Source organism: Geotrypetes seraphini, chromosome 3 (genome assembly GCF_902459505.1).
Source record: "Geotrypetes seraphini chromosome 3, aGeoSer1.1, whole genome shotgun sequence".
NCBI lineage: Eukaryota > Metazoa > Chordata > Amphibia > Gymnophiona > Dermophiidae > Geotrypetes > Geotrypetes seraphini.
In genome coordinates this window covers 346,898,031-346,912,584 of record NC_047086.1, presented here as the reverse complement: position 1 = coordinate 346,912,584, position 14,554 = coordinate 346,898,031, and the positions used below count along the sequence as shown (strand labels likewise).

Below are 14,554 nucleotides of genomic sequence, written 5' to 3'. Positions count from 1 at the left end.
TTAGTGAGATGGTAAGCCAGGGCAAGAGCAATCCTCCTATGCTCCTGCCCCGTGTAGTCTCGCTAGTCAAAATGGCTGACAAGACTGCTGCGAGTTTGGTTTATATTCAAGTCAGCATTTTCCCCCCCTTTTTGGGGGGGATAAAGGTTACCTCAGTTTATATTTCAGTATATATGGTATTTACCAATATTCTAATCATTTATGTGCCTATTTGGCACATAAATGTTGACAGCTACTTTATAGAAATACCCCAAAATGTGAATTTTAATTGTACTAATGTGTTTTCATTACTGCACTATATTACTGTTTGTCTGGTTTCTTTGTACTGTTTATTACAGCTCTTCTTTATGCAACGATTTTTGGTAATGTGACAACAATTTTCCAGCAGATGTATGCCAACACCAACAGGTATCATGAGATGTTGAACAGTGTCCGGGATTTCCTTAAGCTCTACCAGGTGCCTAAAGGTCTCAGTGAACGTGTTATGGATTATATTGTTTCCACGTGGTCCATGTCAAGGGGCATAGATACTGAAAAGGTAAGAAAATAGAAAAGTGGGTCTTTCTTACAAGCTTTTGCCCAAATCCCATCCATCCAGTTAGTCTCTATAGACTCTTTTGGCTGTTTTGACATTTTTAGGATTCATGTTAATATTGTTCTGTGATGAAAACAGAAAACATTGCCTGAGCTCTAAAAGATTTCACGTTCTTGTAAACATCTTCTTGATTATTTTCCTGTCGGTTTTAATTAACTTTGCTCCTGATTTGAAATCACAAAACACTCAGACTTGACAGGCTGGAGTTCTGCATTGTAATAATTGCTTCTTCAGGTCATTATGGCTCTGTGTCCTACTGACAAACTTATCACCTGACAATTTGCCAGTCACCTAGGGATGGACTGATGAAACTGGAAACAAGATCACAAAACAGAGAAGCAAATATACAGATTTAAAAGAGAAGGGCCCAGTAAATTGCAGATACACAGACAGGCTTATTTTGGTACTGCACTATGAAAAGCATTAGGCAAGAACCATTTAAAATGAATTTTCTCTATAACTTTTACATTGATTCACTGATCTCTGAATTTTCAATAGCACTATGGGGACAATTCTTTTTTTTTTTTTTTTTGCTTGTTTGTGACATTTGTAGGGCCCGTTTTTCTCTTTTTTTTTTTTCTTTTTGTGACAATTCTATAACTCCATTTTAGGTTCCCAAGGCCATGTGGTGGGAACTTATTCTTTAAAGGCATCTAGGTTCCAGTTTATAGCAAGACAGCTGCACCACGCGATGGGCTTTCCCGCATCGACTCCTGAGGCAGGCCTGTTGGCCGAAACATGTACATGTCGAGTCCTTGAGACATATAGTCGTTTGAATGTACCATTGTGACATTGGAGGAATAAAGATCTTCATTTTATCAGATGAGTTGGAGGACACTTTTGTAGTGCACATCATTCTCATCTGGACAATTCCATTCTGGTTTCTTTGTATAAGAATATGGTGGAACATTGGTGTTTATGTGTGCATACAAAGGGCCAAATTATATAAATGATGACTAAAAGTTGGGCGTCGTTTAGATGTCCAGCACTACAACGCTCAGCGTGATTCTATTTATAGACGTACAATAGAGAATTGCGCTCAGCGAATTTAAGTGCATCTATATTGTTAGACGTCCTTTATAGAATCAAGGGGTATTTTGTGTGTGCTTTGTAGATTCGCCTTTTAGGTGTTGCATAGATGTCCTGACGGCATATATGATGCTGTCGCGTTTTAGCATTATGATGTCATTAGAATGGCAATTTTGTGCTTTTTTTTCATTAAAATTGTATGCAATAGAATGGCATGCAGGAGGCAGCCCAATCTTGCAGAGGGGGGGGGGGGGGACTCCAGGCTGCTGGCCAGGCTCTTCCTCCCCAAGAAGCACCACTATTTTACTTTTATTTATTTTTTTATTATTTATATACCACTTTTATCCTTAGTGGTGTTTACATTCAGCTACTTTATCATATTTCCTTATATGTCCTAGTGGGATCAAACTCTTATGGGGCAATGAGGGGCTTAAGTGACTTGCCCGGGGTCATGAGGAGCAGTGAGGGATTTGAATCCACTCTGTATCGATGTTCACAGCTCTTGTTTTTCCAGTTCACCTTCTTAGGTACTTGTGTTTCATATGGCACTTATATTAGGGGCCACATTTATCATGGCTCGTTTTTCCGTTCTTTATTTTACTTGGATAAAATTTTGTATATTTTGATCCCCAAGTTTCTAATGTGCTGTTATCAGGGGACAGTAGTTTAAAAGTTCAACTACTTTCCTTTCAGACATATGCTTTCATGGGTTCAGATCCCACTTTTAGTAGCGCTCTACCTTTACTAAGCTCCTCTTTCTTCAGTACATGAGAAAGACTTAAAGCAAACAAACAAAAACACTTAACCAATGTTTTGGCTTTTACAAGGATATTAAAGAAATCTGTTCACACTTTCCTTGCTAAGTCTTTGAGGGGATTTAATGCTTACTGGCATATTGTTTCGGTAATATGCTTTCCCTTACTGTTTTCTACTGATTTCTCATTTTAAGGCTTCTTACATTCCTTTCTCAGCCTTTGTGAGATGTAACAGAATAATAATATCAATACAAATATTTTTATCAGGAGGTTGTTTTTCTACACAGTAACCATGTCGTTCTAATTTTATACTCCATAGCATCAGCTTTTCTTTCTTTCTAGGATAGTTCCTCCTTTTTATCCTCTAAAGCTATTCTTTTCGAGAAAATCATGCTTTTGTTTGATTACAAAATTCCTTTCCCTTTTCATTCATATCTACTCAGGGACATGACTGCTCATTTGATTGGCTGCTTCATATGGATGCATTAGCCAGCAGTCCTCTCATTTAGTTCTTCAATCTTTATGGCATCTCCATCGCCTATATTTAGATCACCTTCCTCTAGGAGGTCATTTATTATTTTCAACCTCCATGCAACAGAGGGGTGGACATAATCGAGACATTCAAGTATCTCACGGGCCGCATCGAGGTGGAAGAAGATATCTTTTTTTTCAAGGGTCCCGCGGCAACAAGGGGGCATCCATGGAAAATCAGGGGTGGGAAACTGCACGGGGACACCAGGAAATTCTTTTTCACTGAAAGGGTGGTTGATTGCTGGAATAGCCTTCCACTTCAGGTTATTGAGGCCAGCAGCGTGCCTGATTTTAAGGCCAAATGGGATAGGCACGTGGGATCTATTCACAGAGAAAGGTAGGGAAGGGTCATTGGGGTGGGTAGACTAGATGGGCCGTGGCCCTTATCTGCCGTCTATTTCTATGTTTCTATATTGGTTTTTTTCAGAATTCTGCTTTACCTCTAGTAGAACACAAAAAAAACCCTGAAATAAGGGAGATGAAAAAATCATGAAACTACCAAAAACCTCCCTAACCCCAAGAATGTAAATGGGTAAGGGGGAGAGACAAAGACAAAGCACGGTAACAATTAACTTAAACAGAAAAATTTTTACCTCTAGTAGAGCATGGAGTTCCTCTGTTCATTTTTTCCATTAGGTTTCTTTCCTTGCTTCTGCTCTCTCGTATCAGACATTAGGTCTAGGTTTTTGCAAGGCAACTCAAATTTTTTTAAGAGTTTCTTGGAACCCAACTTTCCATCCCTTTTATTGAAGCTAGGGAGTCCCACATGTGATGAATATGCTGCCTACTTGTCCTAGGATAAAGCACAGCTACTTACCATAACAGGTGTTATCCGGAGACAGCAGGCAGATATTCTCACATCCCACCCACCTCCCTTTCTTCGCTTGGGCATAGAACTGACAACCTCGCAAGCTGGTACCGGGCGGGAAGGCACTCACACATTTGTGATGCTGGCAGTCTTAAAGTTTGAAAAAGCCTAAACTGATACTACACTTTTCACTGTCCGTATCGGGGCTCCATGAATGATGTCAACCACATGTGAGAATATCTGCCTACTGGCTCTGGATAACACCTGTTACGGTAAGTAACTGTGGTATTCAGTAAATCCAATAACAGAGTTACAGTAATCCAAACAAGTGAAAACAATGCAAAAATTACTGTTCTAAAATATTTCTCTGAAAAAAATCCCTTTAACCTTCTTAACATCCTCAATTTTAAAAAATCCTTCTTAACTATGGGCTCCTTTTACAAAGCTGTGGTAGATATTTCTATTGCGGGCTAGCGAGGTAAATGCTCTAACCCTCATAGAATTACTATGAGCATCGGAGCATTTGCTTCACTGGCCTGTGGTAGAATCCTCTACCCCCATTTTGTAAAAGCCAATGTAAGTCTTTACATGGGTTTTAAACGAGAATGATGAGTCTATTATAACCCCCAAATATTTAAGGTCCTGACTGACATATATCCTAATATCTCCCATTACAAATTCCATGGAATGTACATTCTAAGTCTGATCTGACAAGATCATAATTTGAGTCTTTGACATGTTCAACTTAAGCCTCTTTGCAGTCATCCCACTATCTATACAGTAGATGTTAAGTATATTTTCAAAACATCAAATGCCATTTCTTTGGTCTTCTCAATTGGGAAAAAAATTGTGTATAGGCATTATGAAATCCCTAAACATCTCAAAAGCCTACAAAATGACTATATATTAAACAGTACTGCTGAAAAGGCTGATCCCTAAGGCACCCCAGAGATCATCTTTTTCCATCTTGACACATCCTCTGCCTCTTTCACCCTGTAATACTTCTCTGATAGAAAAGAGAAGAACCAACCAAACGCCTTTCCTATCCTTATCCCCTTTAACCTTGCTAGCAATTATGTCACATTGAATTATATCAAAGATTGCTGTTATATCCAATATTACCACTAGAAAATCAATTTCCCTATCAAATCCTGCTCTAATACTGTCACATACTGAGAACAACAGAGTTTCTGTAGAAAATGTATCTACATGAAGATTAAAATCCTCTAAAATCACTGTTTTCTGCAAACTATCTAAATTGGCATCAATTTGATTGTTTGCTTTAATGTATGCATATAATCCACCTTCAACTATTGGTACATGTGGACCAAAAGTGAATAAATTGAATTGTGTATATTCATTTTAAAATGAATAATAAAGATAATTTGAAAAATGTTGCTGAAAGCAACATTGCTTGATGCATGAAATCCAGTGCTAGAAAACAAAACAAATTACAATGTTAGCAGAAAACATCAGTTGTACTATTAAGGTGAAATGGTAAATGATTAAATAAAAGCTGTTTGCATATGGTAATTTAGTACAATGCTGGCTCTTTAAAATATCTCTACCCACGGAACACTGCCAGTTTTCCCAGGCAAGTTTCTGATTGGATTAGTTCTGTGAAGAAATAACTGATTGTCATGGCAACCACCAGCAAGTCTACAGGATAACCATGAATTGCCCAATGCCATAGGAATATCAAACTCTTGTATCAATGGCCACAGATTAGTCTGGTTTTCAGGATAGCCAAAGTATTTAAATTTAACATGAATTAGTGCAGCCAACAGAAAATAAACTTCATGACCATTAACATGACATATTATGGAAGCAAGATCAACTTTGACCAAAATTTTTATCCCCTGGATTTATAGGTTAGAATTGTTCATAAGAGAATGACAATGGCGATATACCTGCTGATACTGTGGGGATTTTCCTCAGTTAGGGGGTAATTCCATATGGAACCACCTAGTTTTAGGCAGCAGAAATGCACATAAATGTGACAGTCTAGTCATTTACGCATGTAATGTACGAGTTTATGACCTCATGTAGAATATTAGCTGGTGGAAAGTATGTGCCATGTTTTGGTGAAAGGCATGTGACTGGGCAGAGTTTGGACGGAGCATGGGTGGAGAGTACAAATACATGGGTATTATCTAGGTATGTACATTTATATCAGCTGTGGGACTGGTGTAAGTGATCACGCCATCAATCTAAGTGCATTTTCTGCAGCTTGTGCTAGTTTTTTTTTTTTTAAAGAAAAGTATATACTTTATTATTATTATTATTTTTTACTAAGCTTGAAACAAGTATCTGCTTACCATCTTATCCTAGCCACCCTCTTAGGAAGAAATTTTATAAATGGTGCCGCAATAATACAGAGTAGTGAGCCTATTCTTTAAGGATGCTTACATGTGTAACTGTTCCTACAGAATACTAGCATAATTTAACAATGGCACACCTAGACATCTCTATGGCTCATGTAAATGTTTTATTTATTTACTTTATTTATTGTTTATAATCTGCACAATCTTAAAAATTTTTGGTGGAGAATAAAATGCATTTCTATATATAATAAGGGATTATTATATCGTATAGTCCCAGGTTCATTAATAATACACTCTATAGATCCCAGAACAACTTTTCTTTTAGCTTTTTCCAGTTCAAAGATTTTTATCGATTTTAATAAAATACAAATGTAATACAAATATAAATGTTAACAAGGCAAGATACAGACAAGTTGTACAAAGCAATGAATCATAAAATATTATCTATGCAACACAAGCTGACCCCTGCCTATCTTAAAAAGAGATAATTCTTTTAGATTTTTAATCAGACATTGTTATAGTGTCCTCACAACCTCTTTCACATGTGAATAATATATAATGTAAAGTGCTCAGAAAATGGCTACACCGTAGCTCCTTGTGCAAACCTCATTTGCAAGCGAGGTCTTTTGAGAATAACTCGCCTTTTTGAAATTGTTACAATAGCAACCTCGGTAGAAGCCCATTGGATTTTACCGTTAAGTTTTGAGAATCTTCCCCTCAGTGAATACAAATGCTTTGCTAAATCCCATTCATCTAGATTCGTCTGCTGCTGATGACAGGGAAGGTAAAATTATGATTCACCTGATAATTTTCTTTCCCTTCGTCACAGCAGACGAGTCCAGAGCCCTCCCTCTGGGACGGAATGCTGGTGTTTATCTTACCAAATGCAGAGGTTGATATCTCTGGTTATGTTTCTTGCTTGCTGTTTGTTCTTTCCTTTGTACATAGTTGGTTTTTTTTTCAGTTTTTGCTGAGGAGGGAAGACTTGTGCTGCTGTTTATTCCTATTCCTTCTGCTTTGATACCAGTAATACTGGGCAGCCAGAAAGCACAGTTACTTACCTTAACAGGTGTTATCCAGGGACAGCACGCTGCTATTCTCACTAATGGGTGACGTGATCCAACGGAGCCCCGATGCGGACGCCTCACAAGCAGTCTTGCTTGAAGAAACTCAAAGTTTCGAGTCGCCTGCACCGCGCATGCGCAAGTGCCTTCCCGCCCAACGCAGGGCGTGTCTCAGTTCAGATAGCTAGCAGAGAAGCCAACCAGGGGAGGTGGGTGGGTCATGAGAATAGCTGCCTGCTGTCACCTGTTACGGTAAGTAACTGTGCTTTATCCCAGGACAAGCAGGCAGGTATTCTCACTAATGGGTGACCTCCAAGCTAACCAAAGTGGGATGGTGGGAGAGTTGGCAACTTAGGAGAATAAATTTTGCAATACTGTTTGGCCAAACTGTCCATCCCGTCTGGATGAGAAGTGAAGGTATGAACCGAGGACCAAGTAGCAGCTTTACAAATTTCCTCAATAGGTGTAGATCTGAGGAAAGCCACAGAAGCTGCCATTGCTCTGACCTTATGGGCTGTGACTTTATTGTGAAGAGGAAACCCAGCCTGGGCATAGCAGAATGAGATACAAGCTGCCATCCAATTAGAGATGGTATGCTTAGAAATTGGACGTCCCAACTTGTTCGGATCAAAGGAGATAAAAAGTTGAGGAGCAGTTCTGTGCGGTTTGGTGTGTTCCAAATAGAAAGCCAAAGCACGTTTACAGTCCAGAGTATGAAGAGCTGATTCTCCAAGATGAGAATGAGGCTTTGGAAAAAATACTGGAAGCACAATGGATTGGTTGAGATGAAACTCCGAGACTACTTTAGGAAGGAATTTTGGATGAGTTTGAAGAACCACCTTGTCATGATGGAACACCGTAAAAGGTGGGTCCGCAACTAAGGCTTGAAGCTCACTGACTCGTCGAGCAGAAGTGAGGCCAATGAGAAACACCACTTTCCAAGTGAGATACTTCAGATGAGCCTTGTCCATTGGTTCAAATGGAGGTTTCATCAGTTGAGTAAGAACAATATTGAGGTCCCAAACCACAGGAGGCGGTTTGAGGTTTGAGAGGAGGTTTGACATTGAAAAGTCCTTTCATGAATCTGGAAACCACAGGATGAGCAGAGAGAGGTTTCCCTTCAATAGGCTGATGGAAAGCAGCAATTACACTAAGGTGGACTCGGATTGAGGTAGACTTGAGACCAGACTGAGAAAGGTGCAACAGATAGTCCAAAACTGAAGATAAGGAGGCTCCTTATGATGAGAAAAACACCAAGCAGAAAATCTAGTCCATTTTTGGTGATAGCATTGTCTAGTGGTAGGCTTCCGTGAAGCTTCCAAAACATCCCTCACAGATTGAGAAAACTGTAGAGGAGCTATGTTGAGAGGAACCAAGCTGTCAGGTGGAGAGACTTCAGGTTGAGATGAAGTAGAGATCCCTGATGCTGCATAAGCAGAGAGGGAAAAACTGGTAGAAGATATGGCTCCCTGCTGCTGAGTTAAAGAAGGAGGGACTTACCGATTCATTGGCCCCCTTGCTACTGCCGCTTTTGCCTGGCCAGGGAGGAGAGGACAAAGCCTTGCTGCCGGGAAGAAGAGAGCCTTGCTGCCGGGAAGAAGAGAACCTTGCTGCCGCCGATCTGCACCAGAGACCTGTTTGGGCTTTCTCTCTGCCACCAGAGTCCTTGCTTCTGATATAACTTCCGGCTTTGGCAAGAAAATCAAATCGAATCGAAAAATCGATTCAATAGGCTGAATCGTATTGAATCAAATTTTTTTCCCCTGAATCGGGCAGCACTAGTGCCTACCACTGCCTAACTTATAGTGCTGTTTATAGAATATGGCCCTATTTGCAACCCTTTACTTCTAATTCCTTATTTCTCCTGTTTGTCTGTATTGAATAGATTGTAAGCTCTATAGAGCAGGGACTGTCTCATATGTGTTTAGTGTACAGTGCTTGAGCAGAGTTTTGATTCTACCCTGCTCATAGATGCACTGGAATAATGATAGTTGTACAAATATTTCTGATAAAATATTGTTTATTAAAATTTAATAAACATCTTGTTTCAAAAGGCATTATTTGTACAATGGAGACGCATTTCAATCAGAAAGTGTAAATGCAGCTATTCTGAATAAATGTTCTCAGATAAGCTGTTCCACTCGGTCCACTTATATACCTAATATATGATGACATTTTACTGCCTGCATATAATTGGTCAAGAATACTTGATACCATATAAGGTGCTTGCATGCATATTGGGGGAGTGTCTTCCCCCCTCACACAAAAATTCCTAAAAGTTACATTTTAATACCAGCTCATCTAATAAAGAAAGATACAGAAGAAACCAGGAAAAAGTATTGCAATATACTTACAGAGGAAAAATTATCCATACACACAGCTTTAAATCATTTCTCCTTAAAAGTCAAACTGCAGCTCCCATGTTACTGAGTCACTCAAGAGCATGCACTGAAAATCCTGTGTCTCAGTGAAAGAGAAGGGGAGTGGCCAATCTACTCCCACAAACCCTACATTTTCCTATATGAATCCTCCAATACATTAATAGTTTACTAAAATTTGGGCTCCTTTTACAAAGGCGCACTAGCGCCTTAATGCGTGGAATAGTGCGTGCTAAATTGGCACCCGTGCTAGCCGCTACCGCCTCCTTTTGAGCAGGCGGTAGATTTTTGGCTAGTGCATGCTATAACGCACGCTAATCTGGTGCGTGCGCTAAAACGCTTACTGCACCTTCATAAAAGGACCCCTTAATTAATCATATATGCATTTTATATATCCAATTTGTTTTTCTAACTTTATTCTACAAAAAAGGAGAGGGAACCCCCCTCCCCTGGCATGTAATCTCTGTAGTAAGAAGAAAAGTCCATCTCTATAGCAACCAGGTCAAAAGCCAAACCTTATCTGCCACAGGTCTTTGGAGACCAGACTGGGCACACATTGAAACAATGGAACTAAGCTACAGCCTGACTTATCTTCTCTTGTCCTCAACAGAGCTTATATATTAATTCTAGTGACCTGAGAGAATGCTGCTCTTTCCCTATTTCCCGTGACCTCAGCACAAAGCACATATGTTTTTTTCCAGATCAATATATTATCATATTTGTCTTCCTGGTTCATGTTCTGGCTTATCCAATTGTAATTTTATATAGTCACTAAAATCCAGGGTAATGGTAAGAAAGCATAGTGACTATTTTATATTTCATACTAGCCCAGTCCACCACATACCTGTCCATTTTTAATAGGCTGCCACCCCCCAGGCTCATTTGAGCTAAAGCGCTATATCATGCTGCATATGCTTAGCAATGCTATAGAAAAGATTACTGGTAATAGTAGTATAGATCAACCCCTATTAAAAAAAAAAGGCTAGTTACAAAACTTTTTGCATTGAAAAGTGGGCTAAACTAGCTTTATGGGATTCTTTTTCATTGACAAGAAATGCTTTGTGACTGTAAAATACTTTTTCATTGCACTGTGAAGTAACTGCTTTGCAGTCAGGGAACATTTTCTATCTTCCATTGTAGCATGAAAAACACTGATTCTCTCATTTCATTTTAGGTGTTACAGATTTGCCCAAAGGATATGCGAGCAGACATTTGTGTGCACCTGAACCGGAAAGTTTTTAAAGAGCATCCTGCTTTTAGGCTGGCTAGTGATGGATGTCTGCGAGCTTTGGCTATGGAATTTCAAACTGTGCACTGTGCCCCAGGAGACCTGATTTACCATGCTGGAGAGAGTATAGACACCCTATGCTTTGTGGTTTCAGGATCTCTAGAAGTAATCCAGGACGATGAAGTAGTTGCTATTTTGGGTAGGTCTCTCTTGCTATCCAGCTGTCTACTTGACTGTTGTCTATAAGTATAAAGTCTATGCATCCTTGTTTAATGTGTTTTCAGTAGATAGAGATGTGAACAGGGCAAATATTTTCAGCTTGTTTTTTGTTTTGTTTGGGTTTTTATTCCCTGATTTTCATAATGTTTATTGCATACATTTGTTAAAAAAAACAACAACACATTAATGCATGCTAATTGCTAAAACAATCTTCATTCCTAGGTTAACCCTCACTGGATCCCACGTGCCCCTCCAATTATCACATCTCCCTCGTCCCCTTCTTATCCAAGTTACTTGAATGTGCTGTTCACTTGCCGCTGCCTGGACTTCCTCTCATCCCAAGCTATTCTTGATCCGCTTCAGTCAGGCTTTCACCTATTGCATTCCACAGAAACCACCCTTACTAAAGTTTCCAATGACCTGTTCCTAGCCAGTTCCAAAGGCCTCTACTCTCTCCTCATCCTTCTTGATCTCTCTGCCGCCTTTGATACTGTTGATCACTGCCTACTCCTTGATTCACTGTCCTTGATGGGATTCCAGGGTTCTGCTCTTTCTTGGTTTTCTTCCTAGCTCTCCCATTGCACCTTCAGTGTATACAATGGTGGTTCCTCCTCCACAGCAATCCTGCTATCAACTGGTATACCTTAAGGCTCTGTCCTGGGACCACTCCTTTTCTCAATCTACACCTATTCACTTGGAGCGATGATCTCCTCCCATAGCTTCCAGTATCACCTCTATGCTGACAACTCCCAGATCTTCCTCTCCGCACCAGATATCTCTACTGAAATCCAGACCCGAGTCTCAGCCTGCCTGTCCGACATTGCCACCTGGATGTCTCACCGCCATCTTAAACTGAATATGGCTAAAACAGAGCTGCTTATCTTCCTGCCTAAACCCACCACCCCACTTCCCCCGTTCTCTGTCTCTGTAGACAACACTGTCAACCACCCTGTTTTGTCTGCTCGCAATCTCAGGGTCATTTTTGACTCCTCTCCTTCTCTGCCCAGATACAATATATCATTAAAACCTGCTGCTTCTTCCACTATAATATAACCAAATCCAATCCTTCCTCTCAAAGCACACTACCAAAACCCTTATCCATGCCCTCATCACCTCGCAGTTAGAGTACTGCAACTTGCTACTCTCAGGTCTTCTGCTCATCCATCTTTCTCCCCTTCAGTCCATCCAGAATTCGGCTGCATGACTCATATTCCATGAGAACCACTATACTCACATTACCTCTCTTCTAAAGTCACTTCATTGGCTTCCCCTCTATTTCTGAATACAGTTCAAACTCCTCTTGCTGACCTAGAGATGCGTTCACTCAGCTGCCCCTCACTATCTCTCTTCACTTATCTCACCCTATGTTCTCCTCCACTGTGAACTCTGCTCAACTGGTGGGTCCCTCCTGTCTGTGCCCATCTCCTCTGCCAATTCTAGACTCCAACCTTTTTGTCTTGCTGTACTGTATGCCTGGAACAAACTGCCCAAATCCCATGGTGAGCTCCATCTCTGGCAGTGTTTAAGTCCAAGTTAAAAGCCCACCTCTTCGAGACTGCTTTCAACTCCTAGCTCCTTTCACCCCTAATTCTGCATCCCCAGCCCTATATGTCATGTCTGTTTGTCCAGGTTAGATTGTAAGCAGGGACCGTTTATTAAACGTCAAAATATACAGTGCTGCATAAGTCTTTCAGCGCTATATATGTGATAAATAATAGTAGTAGTAGTAGTAGTAATAATAATATTCAATGCCAATGCCCAGACATGGCCTGCTATTAAATATCCAGGTCTAATTTAGATGTCAGCAATCATCTCTTTAAAAAATACTGATCACCACTAGCTAGTTTATAATAAAATATGAAAGGATGAAGTACCCTCACATGGTTCTGAAAAAATTAAGATAAATGTAAAAACATGCCTTTCTATTACTCCATGATGTGACTGTACCTCAAATATTGTGTGCGGTTCTAATCACTGCATCTCAAAAACAATGAAGTGGAATTGAAAAGATACAGAGAAGGGCGACAAAAATGATTAAAGGGATGGGATAACTTCCCTATGAGGAAAGGCTAAAGTGGCTAAGGCTCTCCAGCTTGGAGAAGAGACGGCGGAGAGGACATATGATAGAGGTCTATAAAATAGTGAATGGAGTGGAATGGGTACGTGTGAATTGCTTGTTTACTCTTTCCAGAAATACAAGGACTAGGGGATATATAACAAAGCTACTAATATTTATTTATTTGAAAACTTATATACCGATTTACATAACAACATTCATAAATATTGGACAGTACATACAAGTTCAATAATAAAAAGAAAACACTTTTCTATATTATTCAGAATATCTATCGCAGTAAGGCATTTGCAAGATTACACAATATCTCATCATAGGAAAGCATTAACAAACAATTGCATTTTCAAAATTTTCTTAAAACCTAATTTATCTGCACATAAGCGCAGAACTCCTGGTAGAGTATTCCAAAGCTTTGCACCCCCCTACTGACAACATAGCGTCGCCAATCCTGGAGTGAGAAATTGTCATCCTACCACCCAAACACAGTTTCACACTATTTTGTGACCTCAAACACCTTCTGGGGTGATAAATAGTAAATTTAAAACAAATTGGAGAAAATATTTCTTCATTTGCCCCCAAATTCTATATGTAGTGCCCCAAAAATTGGCACCAACTAGAACGGTGCTTAGTGCAATTCTACAAGATGTGCATAGCTTTTATAGAACTGTGCTAAGTACCAGTGCATTACATAACTTGTAGGCACACCCATTTAAGGGGATCTTTTTTTAAGGTGTGTTAACCAATTTAGCACATGCTAAAGGTTTAGCGTGCGCTAAATGCTAAGATGCCCATAGGAATGTAATGGATGTCTTAATATTTAGCGTGGGCTAAATCAGTTCGCACATCTTAACAAAAGTACCCCTTAGTCGGCTAAAAAGAGTTCTAAATGCCTGTGCCTAAATTCTTCCCAAATCAGGTGTATTCTATAACAACGTGCATAACTTTAGGAATGCCCATGATCTGCCCACAACCCTCCCTTGACCATGCCTCCTTCTCAAATTTGTGGACTAGAACAGGCGCATACTTTTTATAGAATTGTGTTTTCCAAGTTATGCATGAAACTTTTTGCGTCAATTATGAAGTGTTAATGGTCAATTATTGGCACCTACTAGGCCAAGTAATCAATTAAGTTGTTCACAGAAATTGTATTTATTTATTTACCCTCCCTTTTACAAAAACACGATAGCAGTTTTTAGTGCAGGCTGGCATGCTGAATGCTCTGTGCTGCTCCCGACGCTCATAGGAACTCTATGAGCGTCCGGAGCAGTGCAGAGCATTCAGGTCGCCAACCTCTGCTCAAAACCACTATCACAGTTTTGTAAAAGGGAGGGGGTAGTTTTATATCCCATCCTCCCCAGAGAGTGTAACATTCCATAGGATTATGGTTTAACATTCATTGGCTTACAATATCATTAAACAATACTAGTCTTTAAGCCCGTTACATTAACGGGTGCTAGAATATGTATGTGTGTGTGTATTTCTTTCTTTCTTTCTCTCTTTCTCTCCTTAGCCTGTTTCTGTATTTCTTTCTGTCTGTCTTTCTTTTTCC

General features: G+C 39.8%; 1 protein-coding gene across 5 annotated transcripts in view; it reads left to right on the top strand.

The window, feature by feature from the left end:
* KCNH1 (potassium voltage-gated channel subfamily H member 1) overlaps nt 1-14,554 on the top strand; it is a 487,752-nt gene that overhangs the window by 231,091 nt on the left and 242,107 nt on the right. For 4 of the 5 annotated variants that reach the window (XR_004538934.1, XR_004538933.1, XM_033939451.1 and 1 more), the window contains 2 exons: nt 339-538; nt 10,659-10,911. The exons of the other annotated variant lie outside the window; for it this stretch is intronic. Coding sequence is in view for 2 of the 4 variants with exons in the window: in XM_033939451.1 (XP_033795342.1) it covers nt 339-538; nt 10,659-10,911 (453 nt within the window). In the remaining 2 variants the exon portion in view is untranslated. The remainder of the gene's footprint in view (nt 1-338; nt 539-10,658; nt 10,912-14,554) is intronic. 5 annotated transcript variants of the gene reach the window in all.